Here is a 20,710-nt window from a genome sequence, read left to right on the forward strand (position 1 = left end):
TTTTCCTTTTTCTGCTGGGTGTGGGAACAAAGTCTGAGGATGGGCAACAACCTTAGTCACCCTAAGCTGAGTCCTCCTCAAAGACACGTCTATTCCAAGGTTGTGGGTGCCCTTGTTGATTGGAGAATTTGTTTTTCTAAGGGAAATTGGAAAGCTTTTGTTCATTTTCTTTCCAAATACTTTGTGAATGTTATGAGGGAATTGGTTTTATTGCTTGAGTTTTGGATGTGGTTGGGATCAAGTTATTTGTTTTACAAATGGAGGGAAATTTTAAAGTGGGGAAGTTTTATCCTCTTTTCCATTTCTCCTCTTTTTCATTCTATTTATGATTCAGTTAAACAATCGGGGGAAAATTCAGGAAAAGTTTTTAGTCCCCAGTTCAAAACCACTTCCCCTTCTTCCTGTCCCCATGTACCCAAAACCCTTCCTCACCTGAGGGGCAATGGGCTGGCAGTCGTTGTCACTTGGCCCAGGGTTGCTATCGATCCCCTGACGCCTCCCGATCCCCTCTCTCCCTTTGCCTGGACAGCAAAGCGTCTGCTGCCCTGGACCTTCCCCTCATCCTCCCTCCTGTGCCCCTTTACCCACTTCCCCCTCCTGTTGATTCCCCACTAAACAGTGCCAGCAGCGTATCCAGCCCCACCATTTTCTTGCCTCCATTTCCAAGTTTTCCTGCCCTTACACCCCAAAGCGGCCACCTCCCCACCTCTCCTCCTCCCTTTTCTGTGCCCTCCATTGCACTCGTCTCCCCCCTTCCCCCCATGTTGATGGGTGTAACCACACTGGGACCCCCCATTGGTCAGGAATCCCCTCCCCATCGTGGACCCCATTGCAGTTGTGTATAAACAGGGGAGAAGGACAACATCACCCAGCTCCTGGGACCCCATCCCCTGCAGGGACACCTCCTCAGCAGAATGTGCCCGGGTTGTCCAGAGCCGTGCCCCTGCCCCAGGTGGGGATGGCGAGCTGGCGGGTGCCCTGCTGCTGCACAGACCTGCAGGGACAGCCCCTGCCAGTGCCCATCACCAGCGGAGCACACTGCCCCTGGAGCAGGCAGGTTGGAGCTGGGAGACATCCTGCCCCGTTTGGGATTTCAGGAGGCAGCACCCACTCGGGGTCACAGGCCCATGGACATGAGCACTGGGTGGAGGGAAGATCTAATGTTAAAAGCATCATCCAGGCAATGCTCTTTTGACAAGTTCTGCCCTGAGTTTTCCTTAAGAAGATCTGAAACGTTCAATGTCACCAGCAAAAGCTCCTGCAATGGCTGCAGGCCAGCAGAGCAGGGCTGTCAGCTGTGAAACAAGTGCTGCCACAAGCAGCAGCTCCCCCAGGGCAGCAAATCAAGAGCTGGGAAGGAGCTGATCTGAAGGCCAAACCTCCTTAGCTCCTTCTGAAAGAGCAGGAACAGTTCCTCATTCCAGTGAGGTGGAATGCTGGGCACCACAGCTCCAGGTGAGGACTGGACACAAGTTTGCTCCCACTGAGTGCTGTGATGGGTTCTGCAGGAGCTCTGGGCTCCTGTGCTTGCCAGGCACAATGAGCAGAGAAGGAGCCAAGTGCACTGATGTGGGAAATGGATTTGTAGAAAGTTTTTAGGGCCTAATAGAAGGCCCACACAGTATGAATCTGTTTATAAACCTTGAGACAAGAAATGCTAACTTAAAAATGCCATGGACTAGGACAGATATTGTTGAGAGAGGAATGGAGCAGGAAAAAAGTTTCAAAAGATGGCCTTGCAAATAAGACTTTGGAAAAATAGAGCTATGAAAGATGCATTGTAGAGGGACCCACAAGGAGTAGTTTGAAATAATTGGCTTTAAGGCATCTACAACATGGCGTGGCAAAAGTCTGATAGACCAAGAAACACTTATAATGTATTGTAATTAGGAAATAGTCAGCTTCTGATTGAATTATAACATCTGTATTGTCTCACCCTTCTCATGAGACTGAAAATGGAATACAAGTTTTTAAAACACCTCTCAGTGTCCCCATCTCTAGGTCAAGAAAAGAGTATTATCCAACACACTGACACACCTTTGCCTCGAGCACAACCCAGCCTGGACCAAACACACTGAAAGGTTTCCCCTTTGGGCCATGACTCGAAACGTCAGGTCTGCTGTTTGACAACTCAGGTTGGTTTGGTGTCAAGGAGTTTCCCTCAGAAATACTGGGTTTGTCTTCCTCTGTGCCTTCCCCTCAGCAGCCTTGGGGATGCTCCTGTGTGAAGCCATCTGTCTCACACACAGTTTGAGACAACTTAAAACAGGATATTGTGCAATAAGTCATCTCCTCTAAAGTGTTCCCGCAATCCCTTTCCAGCAATAGGAAATTGGTACTAATAGATGAAAGTGGAAAAACCCCAGCAGTTTATTAACAAACAGAATCCCCCCATGACACACGTTCCAAGAAGGCGCCGGGTTCTCTCTCGGGAAGAACAGGAGCTGTCACGGAGCAGTTCCAGCAGCTGATGGAAGCTCGGTGGCTCGTGCGGCGTCGACTTTCTCCCATGGCAGAGCTCCATGGAACGGTCAGGGCAGGGGAAGCAGCTGGGCTGGAGCCCCTCGCTGTCTTTTCTCCCCGGCGTGGCTCAGCTCACAGACTCTCGGGCTGGGAGCGGGGCCGCTCCGCTTCTGCCGGCACCATGTCCCTGGGCTTGGACAAACAGTTTTCTGCCAGGAGAGCCCTGCACACTGCTCCACAGATCTCCCAGAAAGGCCCAAACCAACTCCAAACACTCTGTCTGCAGCAGCTTTTCACAAAGGGCTGCAGAAATCCAGGACAGCTGCAAGTGAGTGTCGCAAGGCTCTTGTCTTGTTCCTGACAGCAGAATTCTTGATGATCTGATGCAATTTTATTCAAATGTAACAAGAGAGCTGAGATATTTTGTTAAAATATTTCATGAGGAGTAACAAGCCTTGGGAGCATGAGGTACAGGACTGACGTGCGAAAGCATGAGCATATCCTCCAAAGTAGCCAGTTTAATTGTCCATTTTATTACTCTTGTATTTACTCCACACTAATATGGAAAACCAAGCTTTTCTTGGAGGCAAAACAGGCATGGGATACACTACAGTCCCTCACAGGCTCACCAGGGCTGGCAGTGACAAAGCAGGCAGTCTGCTTCATTGTGAACCACTACAGAGCCACATCCCAATCTGGTTTAAGTAGCGTGGTATTATTAAGAGCTCCTTTTCTGCATGAGATACAAAAAGGAGATCCCAAATGATCTTCATGCAAGCATGCAGTCAAGAACTGGTCCTGCTATGCTAATGAAGCGTTTGCTTTGGCAATTATACTCTTCCCATTCATCTTTGGATGCAGACACTTCAGGTTCTCCCCTACACCCCTGCAAGGCTGGCAGTCGCTGGTTCCCATTTCCTGTTCTTCCCTAGAGATGGTGCAGTGGCTGCTTTGAGACAAAAAGCCCTGAGATCTGGACAGCTTGAAGGAGCATGAAATGCTAATTCAGTGCTCATATTGGTAATACCCAGGTCTGCACTGCCCAGTGCTCTGAAGCAGCAGCAGCAGCAGGACCATGCATCATTCCTGCTGGTGGATGTTCATGTTTCTGGTGTGCAAGAGCAATAGCTTTGAGGAGGGACAAAAATGCCCCTCTTCAAACAGTGGGTGTGCAAGGAGAGGTGAAGTTTCACAGCCTTTTCTAGGATATTTCAGAAAGATCTAAGAGAATATTGGGGCATGGAGTAGGTCCCTAGTTTTGTCTCCAGAGAAATCCCCAAAGGGCACATTCACTCTGCTGCTGATGGCAACCCCATAAGGTCATGCACCCGTTTTCCCTGCAACGTGCCACCCTGCCTGGGCTTTACTAGGCCAGGACTAGAGCCAGAGCAAAGCAAACACATGCAGCCAGGTGACATTGTGTGACATCAGAAGCTGGCAACCATGAGGACTTTGCTGTCAAAAGGTTACAGTTTGCACTGGGCCTAGAAGTGTTTTTCCCTAAGGCAAAGCACATTGAAATGTGAAGTTTAAAAGCTTCAAATGATTATGAAAGGAAACGGCAGAATAATTTCTGGGAGGGCAGCATTGTCAATGACCATGCAGCCCACCAAGAGCTGGAGCTGAATCCAGAATTGCTTCTTCCAGCTGTGCAGGAATTCATTACACTGTCAAGCATTGGTCCATGGGAACAAATGATCCCCAGGCTCTGGGCTGAATGGCACCCAGGCTGCAGTACAGATTGGAGGAACCCTTGGCACTTGTTATTGGCCTCCCAGGGCACTCATCCTTCTGCAAACAAGGTGCAAACAACACAGCTGGACTGCTGTCCTGGGTAAATATACATACAGGTGACTCTGCCAAAGCCATGCATCATTTCCCAGGGAAAGACATGACCTCTTCTTACCTATGGAATTGTGATTGAAGACACCTGTGAGCCAGATCTGTGGGAGATTGCAAAGGAGCAAAGCTTTGGCATTTGGGCACACTTCTCTTGGTTTCTTTGCTCAGGCCTTTGGTGAGCCCAGAACACACCGAGGTAGAAAACCTTTGACTAGACAGGATCTTTTGGATCCATTGTCCCCCAAACAGGTCAACAGGTGACCCTGTTGTAATGCCAAGTAACAAAGAGCAGCACAAATGACACAAAGAAAACACGGCCAAAGAGGAAGAGGAGAGGCCCAAAGAGGAAAGGATGTGGTGAGACACTGGCACATTGAGTGAGCTGCACTCCCATAATCTCTAGGCTAGCAGGTCCTGGTCTCGCATTCTCCTTTTGGTTTATTTAAATTTAATTTATTTATTTATTTACTTTTTTTTCATCATCAAAATAAAATATATACAATTAAAAATATGTCATCAAATTTTAAAGACAGAATCAAAACACATTAATTCAAAACAACATCTAAAGATCAGAACATATGTACAGCTTTAACTACGAAGCCTAAGGCATCCATCCTGTTCTTCAAACAGTCTTCATACAGGTGGCAGCTTCTTCCTGAGCTTGGAGGAAAGAGGGCTCTTCTGGACGGGAGGCGAGGACTTTGTGGGTGAGGGAACATCGGAAGTGTCCCGAGAAAACTTCTCGGTAAGACTGTAACCAGCCAGATCTGCAAAATGGAGACACAAAGTTTAACAGAGGCCACCATGCAAACCTAAAGCAGCTGAAACTCCGTATTTCATGGGACACATTTCCTGCAAACTTCTAAACAGCTGCACAGGGAAACATGCTCCTGCTGGCAGACACTTGAGGCAGGCCAGGGCAAAACCCTGAGCCACTTGCCCAGAGCTAGCACAGGCACAGCCTGGCCTCTGGGCTGCCCTGGGACAGCAGGGAGCCCAGAGCCCTGTGCTCTCCAGGAATGGCTCAGCTGCACATGCACCCTCCTGCTCCTCTGCCTGCCCCACAGCTCAGCAGCCCTAAAGCTCCAGGGGCACTGGCAGCAGCACAGCTCCTTGCAGGGCACATGCAGGGCACAGCTGTTCCCTGGCAATGTGCACAGCCTCTCTGCGCTGCCACAAGACCCTTCCTCCCAACAGAGACTGGCCCAGCTCCCCCCTCACCTCTGTGTGAGGCTGAGCCATGGTTCCCTTCACCTTGTCCTCCATCTGGAGCTGCTCCAGGCCCCCCATGCCATGACCAGGAAGGGCAATGGAGAGAGCGGGGGCAGATGCAAACCCTTCCTTTGGATTTGGTCATTTTTGGCACAGCTAAAAAGGCAAATCCAGAGGTGTCCAACTCAGCACTTCCTCAGCTTTCTGGAGAACATCTCGCCCTCACCAGCCCAGCATTTTGGAGAGGTTTTCCCGCACGTGTGGAGGCTTGCTGGCAGCACATTTCTTCAGCTGGGTGCCCATCACCTTGTAGAGGGCAGAGGCGAGCTTGGTGGCCACGGTGCGGACATTGGCGCTCCGCACGGGCAGCGCCTTGTTCTCCAGGAAGGACCAGAGCACGGGCAGGGCGTCGCACTGGACGACTGCAGGGCTCCTGGCATGGACCCACTGCACAAGCACTGCCGGGACAGAGACACAGCTCCTTAGCCACAACCTCAATGCAAACAAGGATCTACCTCTGCTTTTGCTTCTGGCAAGCCTCTCTGGCCAAGGTCAGCAAAACAGCACACAGAGCCCCTTGATCCAGAAACGGGCAAAGCAGCTGATCATCCTGGAAACAGAACCACCAACCCCTCAGGACTAATTGCTCCAACCAGAGCCTTGTCCCTGTGGCAGACTTTGCACCTTTACTAAATTATTTCACAATCTCTTTCTGCATGAACAATGAATGAAATGTACAACTGCCTTTTTTTTCCATTAAGAAGTTGTCTAAACCCACCCTGAAGATTTGGAACTGCACCACACAGAGGAAATGGAGAGATTTCTAATGAAAGGGATGATTCCACTTTTGTACCTTTGATGTCAAGTGCCAAATGCCTAATCTGGCTCTTCCCTTGGCTCAGTGGCACACAGCAAAGGGCAGGATTAGAACACACCTCAAAACTCCAGCCCACCAGAGATGGCTGCTGCCTGACAGCTGGATGAGAAACATCAGGGACCAGCTGGTGTCTTTGGCAGAATGCTTTTGGGGCTTCCTACAAAGAGCTGTTTCAAACCTCAGGGTGTCTTAGAGAATTACCCAGACCCCATTGCCCTGGCATTTGGGCATCTCCACATTTTAATGCCACTTCCCCTCCCAATGTTAATGGCATTTTTTCTTATGATGTCCACTGGAATAGGGGCATAGAGAGAGAAAAATGCTACACAGGGGACTGAAATGTAGCCAAAACACGAGTGTTTTCTCATATTGTCTCTGAAATCTCTCTGCCCGTTTTCTGAACTGAACTGTATCAAACACAGACAAAAAGTTACTACCAACAGGCTTCTTGCATGGCAGATTTGGCTGAGAGATCAAAACCTGAAATGCTCTGGAGACCATTCTTATTTTCTGATCAGACAAAATGTTATCTGGCAGCCATTTAATATTCTGTGGTGGAAGAGACTTCATTTTCTCAATGCTGTTAATCCACCAGCAGTCATCAACATTGAAAGAGCTCCTGCAAGTACCCAAAACCAATTCTGCTAAGCAGGAAAGGGTTATGGTACCCATTTTAAAGTGGGAGTTCATTTGAGTTTAAATGCAATTAAAGACATTGGTGACTACTAAACGTGAGGAACAGCTGTCTGTTCCTACTAAATCTCAGAGAGAACATCTGCTCTTTCTGAAGTAGTCCTAATTTATGGTAATTCCTTTATTTGAAAAAGAGATCAAAAGAACTGCTCAACTAAATTCCCTATTGCTGGAGATCTACTTTATTCAAATGCTCTTTAAAGGGCCTTTGACATTCCCAATTGCTGAACATGCCCTTTTGAGATTCCTAATGAAGACACAAAGTGTATTAAACCTTGCATTCAAAGATGCTGGCATCATTAGCAGTGGATTTAGCCCCAGGTAAAGCAAGGCTATCAATCATCTTCTCTACTATATATTGAGATTATCCTTTTTCCATTCCTTGGCTGTTGCTGACATAGCAAGCTCCTCTGAGGAATCAATTATCAGATGCATTTGTAGCATTTTGGACAGTGCTGGCACAGGCAGACACTGTTTGCACACCCTGAAAGGCTCAGTCCAAGGCCACTTGGACAGCACAGGCAGGGAGCCTCAGCCCTCTGCTTCTGTCCCTGTGCCCCAGAGGCTGCCTTGCACTAAACCCGTGCCTCTGATGCCTCTGTTGAGTTTTGACCTAAGCTGTGACCCCCAGGCTCTGCACGGTTCAGCCTCAAAACTTTCCAAGAGAAAAACAAGAATTCCGTGAGGACAAAACAAACTGATGCCCAGAAAGAGCATTTGCCACCATTTCCCCTCAAAGATCACAGATGTCCCTGAGCTTCCCAGAGAGGAGCCAGCTGGGGTATTTGTAGCCCCTCCCTTTGCTGGAGGTGGTTCTGAGATGCCCCAGTGAGAGCTCAGCCCCGAGGCCGAGCGCTGCCCCCATCTCAGATGCTGCCCAGCTCTGCAGCAGCCAGGGCAAACCTGCCAAATCCACCTGCCTGGTCTATTGGGCAGCAGGGACAAGCTCAGCACCTCCTGATGTGGAGGAGCTGCTCTGCTGTCTGTTCACAGGCATTCCCTGTCAATACTCCCTGGGCAGAGCTCTTGGCTTAGAAGGGGAGGCCATACCTGTGATACGCTCGGTGACATCCAGCAGAGCTTGGCCACTCAGGTGATTCCATTGGTAGCTGAACTCTTTCAGCAGTGACACTTGATCTACAAGGGAAACACATGGTTCTGCTCACTTTTCTCAGGTCATAGGAGAAAGGACAGTGGGGAAGCAAAGGGCAGGGCCAACCCCATTTTATAAAATCAAGTACATTTCTGTGGATTTTTGAATCCTTTTCTTCATTCCTTCCAGCCTCCTTGGCAGGGTTTTAAATTCCAAAAGAAAAGCTCTCCTTTCACATTTGTAAATGCAAACTTGTCTGCTGTAGCAGGAGCTGTGTTAAAACATTTCACGTCAGGGACCTCAAGAGTTCAGTCACATGGAAGCAGTGAAAAGGTTTTGCATCCCAGAGCAAAAAGGAAGAAGCCCATACTTGGGTCACAGAAAGGCACTGAGTCAGGCAGTTCCTGAGTTCACAGAGCAACTGGGGAGGAGAAAGTGGAATCTCCCCTTGAAGACCTGCCTCTTCAACACTCCTTTTTCCAGGCATATTTCCCCAGTGCAGCATTCTCAGAGCTGACATAAATCTGTGTGGCAGAGGAATTGAGAGCAGCCCTTGCCTATGTAGTTAATTGCTGTGGCCATCTTGCTCCATGCAAAACAACATGTGGAACCAGGCATCATTGACAGCTGGGTTTATACCTGTTTGTTCTAAAGAAATGAACTTGGAAAATCATAAGTTCCCCTTTGAAAATAGAAGACAAAGAAGAAAAGTGGAAAATAGGCAGCTGATGCCTCTAATGTAGAGCCTTGCAGGTGGCTGCTCTGCAGAAGCTCTGATGGGTCAGTGTCCCTTCATGCCAACAGCAAAGCTGTTCATTTGGGAAGTCAGACGGGACCCAAGCAAACTCCAAACCCCCTTTGCCTCTGAACTGCAGCAAAGCTGTAGCCCAGGACTTGCTCTTCAGACAAGCAGCACAGAGCCAAGGGCTCCTGGGACTGTTGGGAAATGCTGATCACATTCCAGCCTGTTGGGGATGGTGCATAAGGACTGCAGCTGCACAGCTTCTGGTGGGTGTCAGCTGGAGTGTTCCACAGACAAGAGCAGCTGTCAAGGCACTCAGCGCTCTCTTGTGCAGGAGAGACAGAGACAAAGTTGAGGAGAGTCCCTGCCAGGGCTCAGCCTTACCCAAATGAGCAATGGATTCTTCCAGTGCTTTCACAGCTGCCCCACGAACCCTGGCATCCTTTGAATTCAGGTTCTTTGTTATTCCTTCCACCAAACCAATGATCACCGGGTTCAGGGCATCTTTCAGGGCTCCTGTGATTTCAGCCAGCACGTCCAGCGCCCTCTGCTTCACTTTCTTGTGGCTGTCAGATATTCTCAGGACAAAATAATCAAAAATCTGTGAAGAGAACAAGCAACGTGAAAGCTGGATTCAAATGTCCTTGTTTGAAGAGTGGCTGTAGCAGTCAGCAATGTCAAAGATGAAAGTGATCCTTTCTCTCAGGTCAGCACTCGCTTGCACAATTGCACTGTTTTCCTGTGGGCCACTCACTGGAATGGTGGCACAACCTCATGCTGGTTGAAAGATTTTCTTCTGTTTTTAGGAGGTTTGGCTGGGGACACAATAGTTCCTATGGCATTTCTCTCCATCTCTAAATCATTAAATCAATTCCATCTATTAATGCTAAAGAGTACCTTTGCTTTGAATGGAAGCAGATGTTTACAATGCCCGGTTTTCTATACAGTTGCCTCAAGTACTGAGGGCAGTTATGATTTTGCCAAAACTATGGCTGGAGGAGATAGAAGTTTTCTTTTGTTTGTCTCAGAGCCTGTGTCTGGAGAAGAGCAGGGCTCTGATCAACTCTTCCAGCATCCAGACCATTTCTCTAAGTAACAGGTGGACTTCTGAAATGTCATGTGCTGTACAGCTCTCATTAGAGCAGGCTCAGTCCCTTGACAGCCTCATTGTCAGGCACCTTTTCCTGGAAAAAGGGAAAAAGCAGCTACTGGGAGGAGAAGGCAGAGATGAGTCCTTCGCTGTTTTCCTCCTTTTCCAAAGAGTAAAAAAGACCTCCAAGAAGGGTGAGCACTGTCTTTACCAAGAGGAATAGGAACAAGGATGGAAATGAGTAGCCAGAGCTGGTCCTGTGTAAGACAAGATGGAGTTCATAGAAGCGTTGTTTTTGAAAAAACAACTGGGTCTAAACCAACCCAGCCTGATACTTCTCTTCCCTATGCAAACCCATTTTTGGTCTAGAGAACAATTGCCTTGCTTTCAGGGGCTGGATTCCCTTCACTTCACCCAACTGGGAGTAGGAGAGAGCAGCAGTTACACCAGCAGAAAATTGACCATCATCTGATGAACAGCATCAATAGGCACCTGCCAGACAAATACAGCTGGACTGAAATAACTTGTCCTGAAGCCTGGACCTGAATTACATTTGTCTGGGTAAGAGGGACCAGCATGTCCCAAACAGCCAGGACGGAGTGCCAAGACACACTGAATTAACTTTGCTGCTACAGGCTTAGGAAAGGAGCTAAAGGAAAGGAGCAGTGAAGATACCCTACATACTTGGACAATGTTAGTGGAGATGAGCTGGGGGTTTGTTCTGCACAGGTCTTGGAGGAGTTCCACTCCTTCCATCCTTGTCTGAAACCCCTTGGCTTCCAGGAGATGGTAAAGCTTCTGGAGCAGCTCCGTTTCTTCCACAGCTGGAGGTGATGTGACCTGGGCTTTTGCACGGTGTAGGAGGTGCCCATCAGAGAGAGATTTCACCCTGGAAAATAAAACCAAATGAGGACCTGGTGGTGATCATTATCATAGCATGGCATCCCTGTCGAGGAAATAATTAGCATTGCCTCCATGATTCCAGAAGGCTGAGTCTGATCAATCACTTTATTATACTGTACTGTACTGTACTATACTATACTATACTATATTATACTATACTGAAACTCATTGCCCTTACAGACAGTCAGATACAGAAAGACCAGATTGGTCAATTGAATCCAAAACACCATCACCAGTGGCCAATTAAGAAATTACCCTTTGGTAAACAAATCTCCATAACACATTGCACATGTTCACTACAAGAGGTACAGCAAGTGCAGATAAGAATTGTTTCTCATTCTTTTCTCTGATCTTCTCACAGCCTTCCCCAGGACAATGCCTGGGAAAGTTGTGCCTGCTGCTCTCTATGGAGAGAGCTGCAGCCACAGACAATACCTTCAGTTAATTGTGAGCAAAACATCTTGAGCAGCTTTCCCAATTATGTGATTTCAAGCTGGAAAACCATGAGGCTCTGAAGAACAACGTGGACCTCATGACAATCATTATGGCAGACAATCTGCAAGTGACATTCTCAGCACTGTTCACTCAGGAAAACCAAGGATGAGATGCATCTGATCTATCTTCAGATGGCTGCCAGGGCACAAAGGTCACATTGCTTTGTGGAGAAAGAGAGACACTACTTCCAGGTTTAAATGCCTCCTCATATGGGACCTGTGTGTCTTAGAATAAGGAAACTCATCACTCTGGAGAAGTGTCTCTACAACCAGGCATGACAATCTGGAAAAGTAGCTCAGATGCATCTGAACAGATAAACAGGGCCATATTTGAAGGATTCAGAAAATCAGTAACAGAGATAAAAACAGAAGCCTGACATGCCAGAACTACACTCACATTTCATTTGCTTCCCTAGAGACTAGATGCACAGCTTAACAACCCCACTGGGAACAATTCTCCTGATCAACCTGTCTCTTCCATGAGCACAGGAAGATGCTAGCTGTGCTACTGAGGCATGTGGTCACTTTCCTGCCACTGCTGAGCAGGACAGAGCTAAAGAAATCCCCTCTGCTATCAGAGGAGAACAGGTACAAGTAGCTCTGCCAGTGGCATGAAGAGACAGCAAGGAGCAAATTCCTGTCTTAAATGCTGATTGCAGCACAGGGGGAAATAAACCACACATGCTGTCCATCAAGCAAGTTACATGAAGGACAGGAATATCAAGACAAAAAGTCCACATTCAGACACCTGTTGACTGAAGTTGTTCAGAAATTGCCTTGCTCCTTACTACTCAAACTTGGTACTGTTTGAGGGTAAGAAAACCATGATTCAGCCAGGCCAAACCCCATGGATGAGATCTGCATCTTTGTGGAATGGCATCTTGCATCCAGACTGAGATTTCTCATCAAAACACCCATCTGAAAAAGACTCCACTCAGATGGAAAAAAAGCCCTGGTTGAATTTACTTGTCCCAAGTCAGGCAGCAGAAACTTGGCCCTCTCCCAGCCTCCACAACACTGCCCTTGCCACTGCACTGCATCGTCTGAGCTGCAACCAATGGGTGTCTTTTTGTCTCTCCATTTTTGTGGAAACCCCTCCAGAGAAGTTGTGTTCAGCACAATGCAGAAGTCGACATTTTTTATCCTAGAGCATTTGTAGGGAAAGGAAACAATCTGTGGCACTGGTCATGTCTTCCAGGAAGATTTTCCTGAGGAAGAGACATGTAAAGCTTGTCATGTGCTTTGTCTCATCTGACAAAAGTGCTCAGTACCGTTTGCTAGAAGACAATGTGGCCTGGGGCTTCTTTGAGCCACCGTTCCTCTCCTTCACCGGCTCCTTGACAGATGGGCCTTCAGCCTTCTGGTTTGCCATGCCCTACAAAGACATAGAGAAACCCCATCCATCTTTAGAATATAAAACAGGAAATTCCCTGTTGAAAACACAAGTTAGAACCAGGATCACTGCTACCAAGGCTTAGGGAAACATTTCCTAACTTACAGATGGAAACAGAGCAGAGATTGAGTGATGCCAACTCTTTGTTTTCAACAGCCCAAGGCAGGTTATGGGTGCTACCAGACTGAGCAGCAGTCTAAAATCCCAAATTCCTTAGTCTTGAGCATAAATGGGAATAATGCAAACTGGCAGGCAATGAGTGTTTGTGAAGGAAGCAGCCGAACAAACTGGACTCTTTGGGGGTTGGCCCATTGTGTTGGAAGTTGATTTGGTTCAACACTCACTCTCCCTGTGCCTGCTCAAAGGCAGGCTCCCTTCTGAAATGTCGATAAAAAAAATAAAATCCCCCCCCATCAAACAAACAAAGAATTTTCCACTGGATGCTGCTGAATTCACCAAGCTTCTTCCAGCTCCACAGGGCTTGACAGCAGGGCAGCATTCCCAAAAGACAGACAGTCATTGTAGTAACTAGGATTGACTTGGACATCTTTTGTAAATTTGGAAATTTTCTTGGTGCTACTACTTCCAGTGTCCTTTTCAAAGACTCTGTTATCTTCAGAAGCACAATTCTCACTTAATTGCTTTACAGGGGATAGAGTAGGGAGAGCATGGTGGGGGTTACTCTTAAATGTAAACCCATTTTCTCCTCTTTCCCTTCCCTCTTTGTGACCAATATTGACAATATTCAGAACCCCACTTTGTCCCTAATAATATCAGTTCCTTTGTGGCCTGCTGATGAACAGGCTGAGGATCAACAGCTCATTCCCAGGAGCAAAATGATTCAGCAGAAGAGGAATGAGCTAAAGACAGATTGGGTATGTTTGATCTCATATTAGCAGTGGCAATACTTGCACAAAGGAGACATTTCTCCTGCCAAGCACTTACTTTCTTCTTAATTCTTGTCAGAATATCTTCCAGGTCACGGGGGGAAAGAGATTGTTCCAGAAGCATTTTAAATTGTTGATGAGTGAGCAACATCTTCACCATCTCCTGTCCATAATGCCTAAGGAAGGAAGGAAGGAAGGAAATGAAAAAAAAGTGAACAAACACAGGAAGAGTGTTAACAGAAGAGGCTGATACCTTAAACTCATCAGGTGCAATCCCTGCATGAGAAGGCATTACCTACTCAGCAAAGAGGGAGATTTACCTCACTTGACACTGCACAGTGCTGTCAGCTGAACACAAGAGGCAGGAGGAGAATGTGGGGCAACAGAAAAATACCATTTCACTCTGAAACTGGGGGTGTGCTTCTGTGGCATCAAAGGATCCCAGGGAACAAGCAAAACACATCTGCTTTGTTGTCAGAGCCTATTAGCAGTGTCTTGCTGCCATTGCACAATAATTTGCCTTTCTTTAACTGGAAGGGAAGCCAGGACAAAACACCTCAAGCATCCTCTTGATTATTCTATACTATGTGTATGCACAGGGGCAGCTAGTTGCTCTGGTGTTCTTGGCAGCTATTCATGGGAATTTCATCACCAAAGGAAGGGGATTTTGCTGGTTTGGGTTGATTTTGCCACTAGGAAACCACAGTTTTCTTCAAGAAGAAACGTGGAGCTCACTGAGCCACAGATAACAGCATTCTAGAAATCTGCAGAACAAGTTTAGAAAGACTGAATATGTTGGCTAAAGACCCCTGAAATATTTCTAGGAAAGTCTGAAGTTAATGAGAAATGGATTTTTGGGATCCTTCAGTGATGAACATTAGCCAACACTTTGGCTTTGTGTTGTGCACCTAAGGCCAAACAAGACTGTTGGACTGGCTGATCTGAGCTCTTTTCATCTCAGGAAAGAATCCTTCAAGCCACAGGAAAAAGTTGGCAATGCTCCTTTTTGCTGGCCAACCTCAGGTTTCCCAGTACAGCCATTTGCCCAGGCAGCCCAGAGCAGTGGTCACAGCACCAAGGCTGACAGAGCTCAGGAAGTGTTTGGACAATGCTCTCAAGCACATGGAGTGACTCTTGGGGTCACTGCACATGGCCAGGGGATGGACTCCATGACCCTGATGGGTCCCTTCCAACTCAGCATATTCCACGATTCTGTGACCCTTATTCACACCGTGAGGTAACTTCATATTCCCTTTAGTTTCCACTCTTGTGTGGTTTCACCTTTACAGCCAGACACAAAAGGGTTTTCCTGTTTTAGGAGGTGAAATGAAGATCATTACCTTGTGTCCTTGTGACAGTCCTGAGCAAGCTTCCCTGCCACGTGTGCCAGCCTCTCAGCCCAGGCTGTGCCTGCGAGCTTGGTGACTCCAATTCTCTGCATCAGGGACAGGAGGAGTTGGGCTGCACACTGCCGCACCGGGGCGGGGCAGCTGCTGGGGAGGAGAGAGCAAACCCTGGGCCACAGGGACCAGGAGCAGCAGCAGCACAGGCCTTGGCCAGAGCCTGCTCCCTGCCCGTGCTGGGGGAAGGAGCCTGGGCTCTCCCTGCACCTTCAGACACCTGCAGAAGGTTCTGTCCTCAGGTAAACACAAAGTTAGCATTGTACACAAGGCCTGCCTGCACGGAAGAGGGAGGAATTCAGTCTCCCTGCACTGTCTGATCCTCAATTTCTTTCACAGTATTTACTCGGAGAAAGATTCAAGAAATAGATGACATGTGAATAATTTAGAGATTAAGGACAATTGATGCTGACCATCAGAGGGCACCCAGTACACAGAGCTGCAGCAGGATTGAGGCTCTTTCCACCCATTTATCCCCAAATCTGCAGACCTTTGGAAAACAACAAATGCAGGGAAAACACATTGTGGGCCATGAAGTTGCAGAATATCCAGCAATGCAGCCTGTTTTTTCTGTGGGGCTTGGCAACGGATCCATCTGAATGTTTTACCCTATTCCAAAGCTGAGGAAAGGGTGGCAGGCAGTTTAGCCAGGTTGTCCTGTTCTCGAGAGTGTCTCTTGGGAGCTATCAGGCCCAGCACCAACATTTAAGGCAGCATTTGCTTCAACTGTCCCATGGCAGTCAGCCTGTGAAGGTGCCTGTAAAGTGATTCATCATCTCAAGGCTAACATGAAACATCAGTTTGAATAGAAAGTAGAGCTCTAAGGCCAGGACAGTCATACAAGGCTCCTTTGGCAGGAGCTGCCCCTGCTGTGCAGGCTGGGCCACACCCAGCAGATTGTCCCCCATGTGCTCCACGCCCCAGCAAGGACCCTCCTCATTTCTCAAGTTAATGGCATCATGAGGAGCCATGGTTTTCCCAGGGCCTCTGTGGTTAGTGCTGTGAAATACCAAACACTGCTCACAGCTGCAATTGCAATTGTCCCTCTTCCCACAAAAGCACAAGGCTCTATCCTTGGCCTTTGCAGGCACTTTCACTTCCCCACTGATCACCACATCTAGGAAAATCTGACAGGCTGGGAGAACTCCAGGAAGCAGCAGGAAGCTGGGTCAGAGGAGCTTTACTTTGGGTATCAGGAAAAAGGGTTTTTCACCCAGAGGGTGGTTGGGCACTGGAACAGGCTCCCCAGGGCAGTGGTCACAGCACCAAGCCTGGCAGGGGTGAAGAAGCATTTGGACAACAATCTCAGGCACTTGGTGTGACCCTTGGGCTGTTCTGGGCAAGGCCAGGAGCTGGACTCGATGGTCCTGATGGGCCCCTTCCAACTCCCCATATTCTACAGTTCTATGATTCTGAGAACTGATAGGCTGCAGGAGGGCAGAAATAGGTGACAAGAGGAAAGAAGTGAGGTTGGTCAGAGAATCAAGTCACTGAGTCCACAGAAGATGCAGGATGCAGGACCCTTCCCTCCCACCATTCCCATTCTCTGTCTCATCCCTTCTCCCTCCCACGCATACGAAGGTGAAGAACATCACTAAAAGAAGAAGAACCTACTTGACTCCCATGTCCATGAGAGCAGTCATTGCTCGTGCAGGAGTCACATTCTCCACCATGATCCCCAGGGTCTGACTGGCTGCTTTCCGAACAAATTCTGGGGAGTTGGACACCATCTGGAGAAGGACCCGAGCAACCTCATCCACCTCAGAGTCCATGTCCTTCTTCAAGGTCACAAAGAGCTCTCCCAGAGTGACAATGGCAGAGTAGGACACCTTGGAACGGAGGTTGGTCACCTGGGGAAAGCATGAGGGGAAACATAAGAATCACCTTGGAAAGAAAACCAGTTGCCTTCAACAGAAGTCCCAGGAAATGACAACACATCCCACTGTGTCCAGAGGAACATACAAGTACAGGGAGAGCAGGAGAGCACAAGCACAGAAAGGCACTTACTCTGGCACCAATTTCTGGCCTCAGACCTGCTCACTGCAGGCCTAAAATAAAAATTTCATTAAGTGTTCTACTTAACCCTACTAAAATGTCCACAGCTTTGATTTTAGGCCCTTTTACTAGAAAATCAAAGCAAGAGCTGCTTTCATATCAGAAAGGCACAAGTGATAAAGATAAAAGAGTCAGGTGCTCCTGTTCAAAAAAGCAACACCAGCAGTTGAAGCACTCAGCCAGGAAACAGAAAACACAGGCTCAGCTCTACAGACTCATTTGCACTGTTGAATTACAACTTGGGCAGAGATTGGGACTCTGGCAAATAACAGCATTAGTGTCTCAGTTTCTGCATTTGCACATTGCATTATAAAGGCACCACACTCAAAGATGAGTGTCAGATACCCGACCTGCCAGTAAATACAGCTGCATGTGTCCACAGATCCTGCAGATAGCTGAGAGACATTGTAAATCTCAGGTCTAAAACCAGAAATGAAGGCAGACCCTGAGCACACATGGAGATGAACAAGCTCATCCCTACTCTACTCACTGTGTATGAAGTAGGGGGGACAATTCAGAGCAATGTTCTCACCTCGCTGGTAAGTGCCAAGCAAACCTCACGAAGTCTACAAAGCAGGACCTCTGAATGGGACCCAGCCAGGTGTTGGATGCTGAAGAGTCCCTTTTCCTTCAGCTCCCTGAAAGGCAGAAGATTGATTTTTCTCTCCACCAAGGCAGCAGCCTCTGAAATGACCCGGCTGGCAGCTCAGTTGAACAATGGGAGGAGCTTTTCAAGGAGTATTTAATGAAATCGTGGAATGCGTTGCCCCAGGATGCTGTGGCTGTCAAAAGCATTCACAAACCCAAGAGGCAAAGAGAGGGGTTTCAGAGTGGCCATTTAAGAAGACAGCCTTTCTGAAATCTCTGGCCCATGAGGCCCCTCTGTCACTGCTTCCTAGAAGCTGTGAGACCGGGCCATGCTGCTGTTTCTTGTCACCTCCCTGTACCTGTCCCTGAGACACAGTGCCACCGGGCTGTTATTGGGGCATTTCCCTTCTTTGTCAGCCCCAGCAGGCATTCAGCAGGGAGAGTCTCCACTGCCACTCTGGAGCTGAGTTTCCACTCTACAATCTCGGCCTCTCTGTCACCCCCTCCACTCCACCTCACACATTCCCCAACAAAGCAGCAGGATGTCCCAGGAGATTCCACCCCTGGGCAAGAACTGTTGAAACTCTGGCTTTTCCCAAAACCCCCTACCTAAAACAACCCCCACAACAGCAACAGGTTATTTAAAAGGTGCAAACAACTCTGTCTCTGAGCACTTGCTTTGTGCAGGCCCTCAGCCACAGGAAGGTCTGTGAGGCATCAGGGCTGCAGCCCAGGGCTGGTGACCGATCCCACGGGCACCCCTGAGGGTCATCCGGACCCCCCACACCTGCAGAAGCTCTCTGCACCTCAGAGGGCACCAAAGAGAAATGGGGAAGAGAAAGCAGAAGAGAAAGGGCAAAGCAAAGGTGACTGCACAAGGAGATGCATCGTGGCAGATTTTTCATGCTTATCCCAGTGAGAATGGAGTCCTTAACCCAGTGTGAATGAAGCATCCACCAGGGAGTGATCAAAAAGACATCAGAAAGAAAACCAATATCACCTAACATTTGTAGGGTTATCACCTCTGGGCCTCCTTCTGCTTGTGTATAGTTTTGGGACACATTGGGAGTATTGACAAAACATCTCAGGCCCATATGAAGCAGTGAGAAGGAAAAAGTTGAATTCCAAAGTTCAAGATTTCTAGAGGATTTTCTTTCTTTTTCCTTCTCTTCTGCCATGAGCCCTTCAGGAGTAATGGCAGGCTGAGGGACTTGAAAGCACAACTCAGTCCATTTCTCAGAAAGAGGAACTCCCTGGAGCTGCTTCTGGGACTCCCATGCAGGAGGTCACAGGGAGACCCTGTCACCTGCCACTGCTGTCAGCAGTGGGAGCAGAGAGGAATCTTACTCAGTCCCACTGGGCCAGTGGCCCGAGGCACCCAAATCTCTACACTCAAAACTTCTGCCATCCTGCTTCTGCCTTCAGCCAGCAAATCATCTCCTTCCAGAGCTTTCTCTCTTCCCTCAAGGTTTCCTTTGCAGCTCCATGGAGCAGCAGGCAAAGCAAGGAAACAGCACGGACCTGCTGCAGCTGCAGCACTGCTGCAGAGCAAGGCCAAGAAAAGGCTGCTCCCCAGTCTTCATCCTCTCCCTGCTCTGCAGTGGTTTCACCAGTGCCCTTTGGCCCTCTGGGCTCTCGGGGCTCTGAGGCATGAGCAAGACACGCTTCTGACCGACCTTAACGCTGAGAGGGACACAGAGGGAACGGGGCCTTTCTTACCAGTCATCGCTGCCCAGCAAGGAGACTGCCTCCTGCAAGGACTGCTGTGGGTCTGAAGAGGCTCTGTCCTTCTGCCCACGCCCACAGAGCGGCTCCTCTCGGCGCTTGGCACCAGGGGCCGGCTGCGAGGTCACTGTGAGGAGAGGGTCGGCCATGGGCGCTGCAGCCCCGGGCAAGGCCCCACCATGGAGCGGCCTCAGCCCCATCTCCCAGCCAGGGCTCCGTGCGCTACAAACTGGCGCTGGCTCAGAGGCTTCCCTGCTGTCTGGCTCCTGGGGCTCCTTGCTTGCTCCCAGCCTCCCCCAGCTGGGCCCAGCTCCGGGCTGAAGCTGACAATTGCCCCCGCAGCGCCAGCTCCCAAGTGCCACAGGTGCCACAGCCAGCGGCAGTTCCTGCGGCCGCAGAGCTCCCGCTCCCTGCGAGGCAGCGCTGACCAGCAGCACTGGCTGCCCAGGAGGGAACCCCTCAGGGGCCCCTCTTGTCTCAGTGCCCTGATTGCCCCCAGCCCTGAGGACAGGGGCCCTCTGCAACTCCCTGAGGAGAGACCTGCAGCTGCCTGGAGACAGCACCAAGCCCAGCCTGAACAACCCAGCCCTGCTGGGCCTGGCTCAATCCCCACGGAGCAGCTGCCAGGGAACAGCCACACCTGACCCTTCCCACCTGACAGCGCCTCTGTTCCCATTAACTGCAAATATTCCAGACAGAGGCAGCTGAGTGCACATACATTTTAGCCTGCTATTGGGAAGGGAGTACTTTATGGATTTTCTTCTTTCCAAGCATCATGAACCTTTCCTCTTTCAGAGGTACACACTGCCTGTATTTCAAGGATGCTGAGGTGAAATTGATTTCCCATCTAATGGACGTCTTTGCAAACGCAGCAGTTTCTAAGCTTTCTCTTGTGGAAAAATGCAATTTCCAGACTAGACAGTTGATAAAAAAGCCTTCCAAATGCACTCTGAGGATAAAAATATGCAAATACAGATCCACACTGTTGACAGATGCACTCTCTTGTTAATCAGTTGACCTGGGTTTGCCTTAATTGAATTTTTTGGTACGGAAAACAATTTACAAGGTATGAGAAAAATCTGATGAGAAATGCATTCCTTATGAAACCCATTTGTTATCAAAAGCACCGTCAATCAAAAATTTCATGTCATGCACTCAGAAGCTCATTTTCTAATGCATAGATGAAAACATTTGAGATGTCTAAAATGATGGAGTATAAATATTGCACAGAATCTAGATGAACTGCTCTGGAC

General features: G+C 48.6%; 2 protein-coding genes across 2 annotated transcripts in view; one reads left to right on the top strand and one right to left on the bottom strand.

Annotated features, from left to right (window-relative positions):
• The window catches only part of LOC139605362 (zinc finger protein 551-like), a 484,882-nt gene that overhangs the window by 150,030 nt on the left and 314,142 nt on the right, over positions 1-20,710 (top strand). The gene's annotated exons all lie outside the window — the stretch shown is intronic.
• Positions 5,740-19,606, bottom strand: LOC139605353 (TOG array regulator of axonemal microtubules protein 2-like). Its single transcript, XM_071456694.1, has 10 exons — positions 19,452-19,606; positions 17,677-17,782; positions 16,704-16,939; positions 15,030-15,179; positions 13,748-13,865; positions 12,681-12,784; positions 10,427-10,430; positions 9,307-9,523; positions 8,138-8,224; positions 5,740-5,975 (listed from the first exon to the last, which is right to left on the bottom strand). The coding sequence occupies exons 1-10, from the start codon at positions 19,604-19,606 to the stop codon at positions 5,740-5,742; spliced, it is 1,413 nt and encodes a 470-aa protein (XP_071312795.1).

Source organism: Agelaius tricolor, unplaced genomic scaffold (genome assembly GCF_023055355.1).
Source record: "Agelaius tricolor isolate 1412-34295 unplaced genomic scaffold, bAgeTri1.0.p SCAF_65, whole genome shotgun sequence".
In the NCBI taxonomy this organism is placed as follows: domain Eukaryota; kingdom Metazoa; phylum Chordata; class Aves; order Passeriformes; family Icteridae; genus Agelaius; species Agelaius tricolor.

Excerpts from the sequence above, each read along its gene's own strand:
- LOC139605353 (XM_071456694.1), bottom strand. The coding sequence starts at position 19,606 with ATGGCCGACCCTCTCCTCACAGTGACCTCGCAGCCGGCCCCTGGTGCC. Across the intron at positions 8,225-9,306 it reads AGAATCCATTGCTCATTTGG|ATCAAGTGTCACTGCTGAAA; the intron begins GTAAGGCTGAGC and ends TTTCCCTTGTAG. Across the intron at positions 5,976-8,137 it reads TGTCACCGAGCGTATCACAG|TGCTTGTGCAGTGGGTCCAT; the intron begins GTATGGCCTCCC and ends CTGTCCCGGCAG.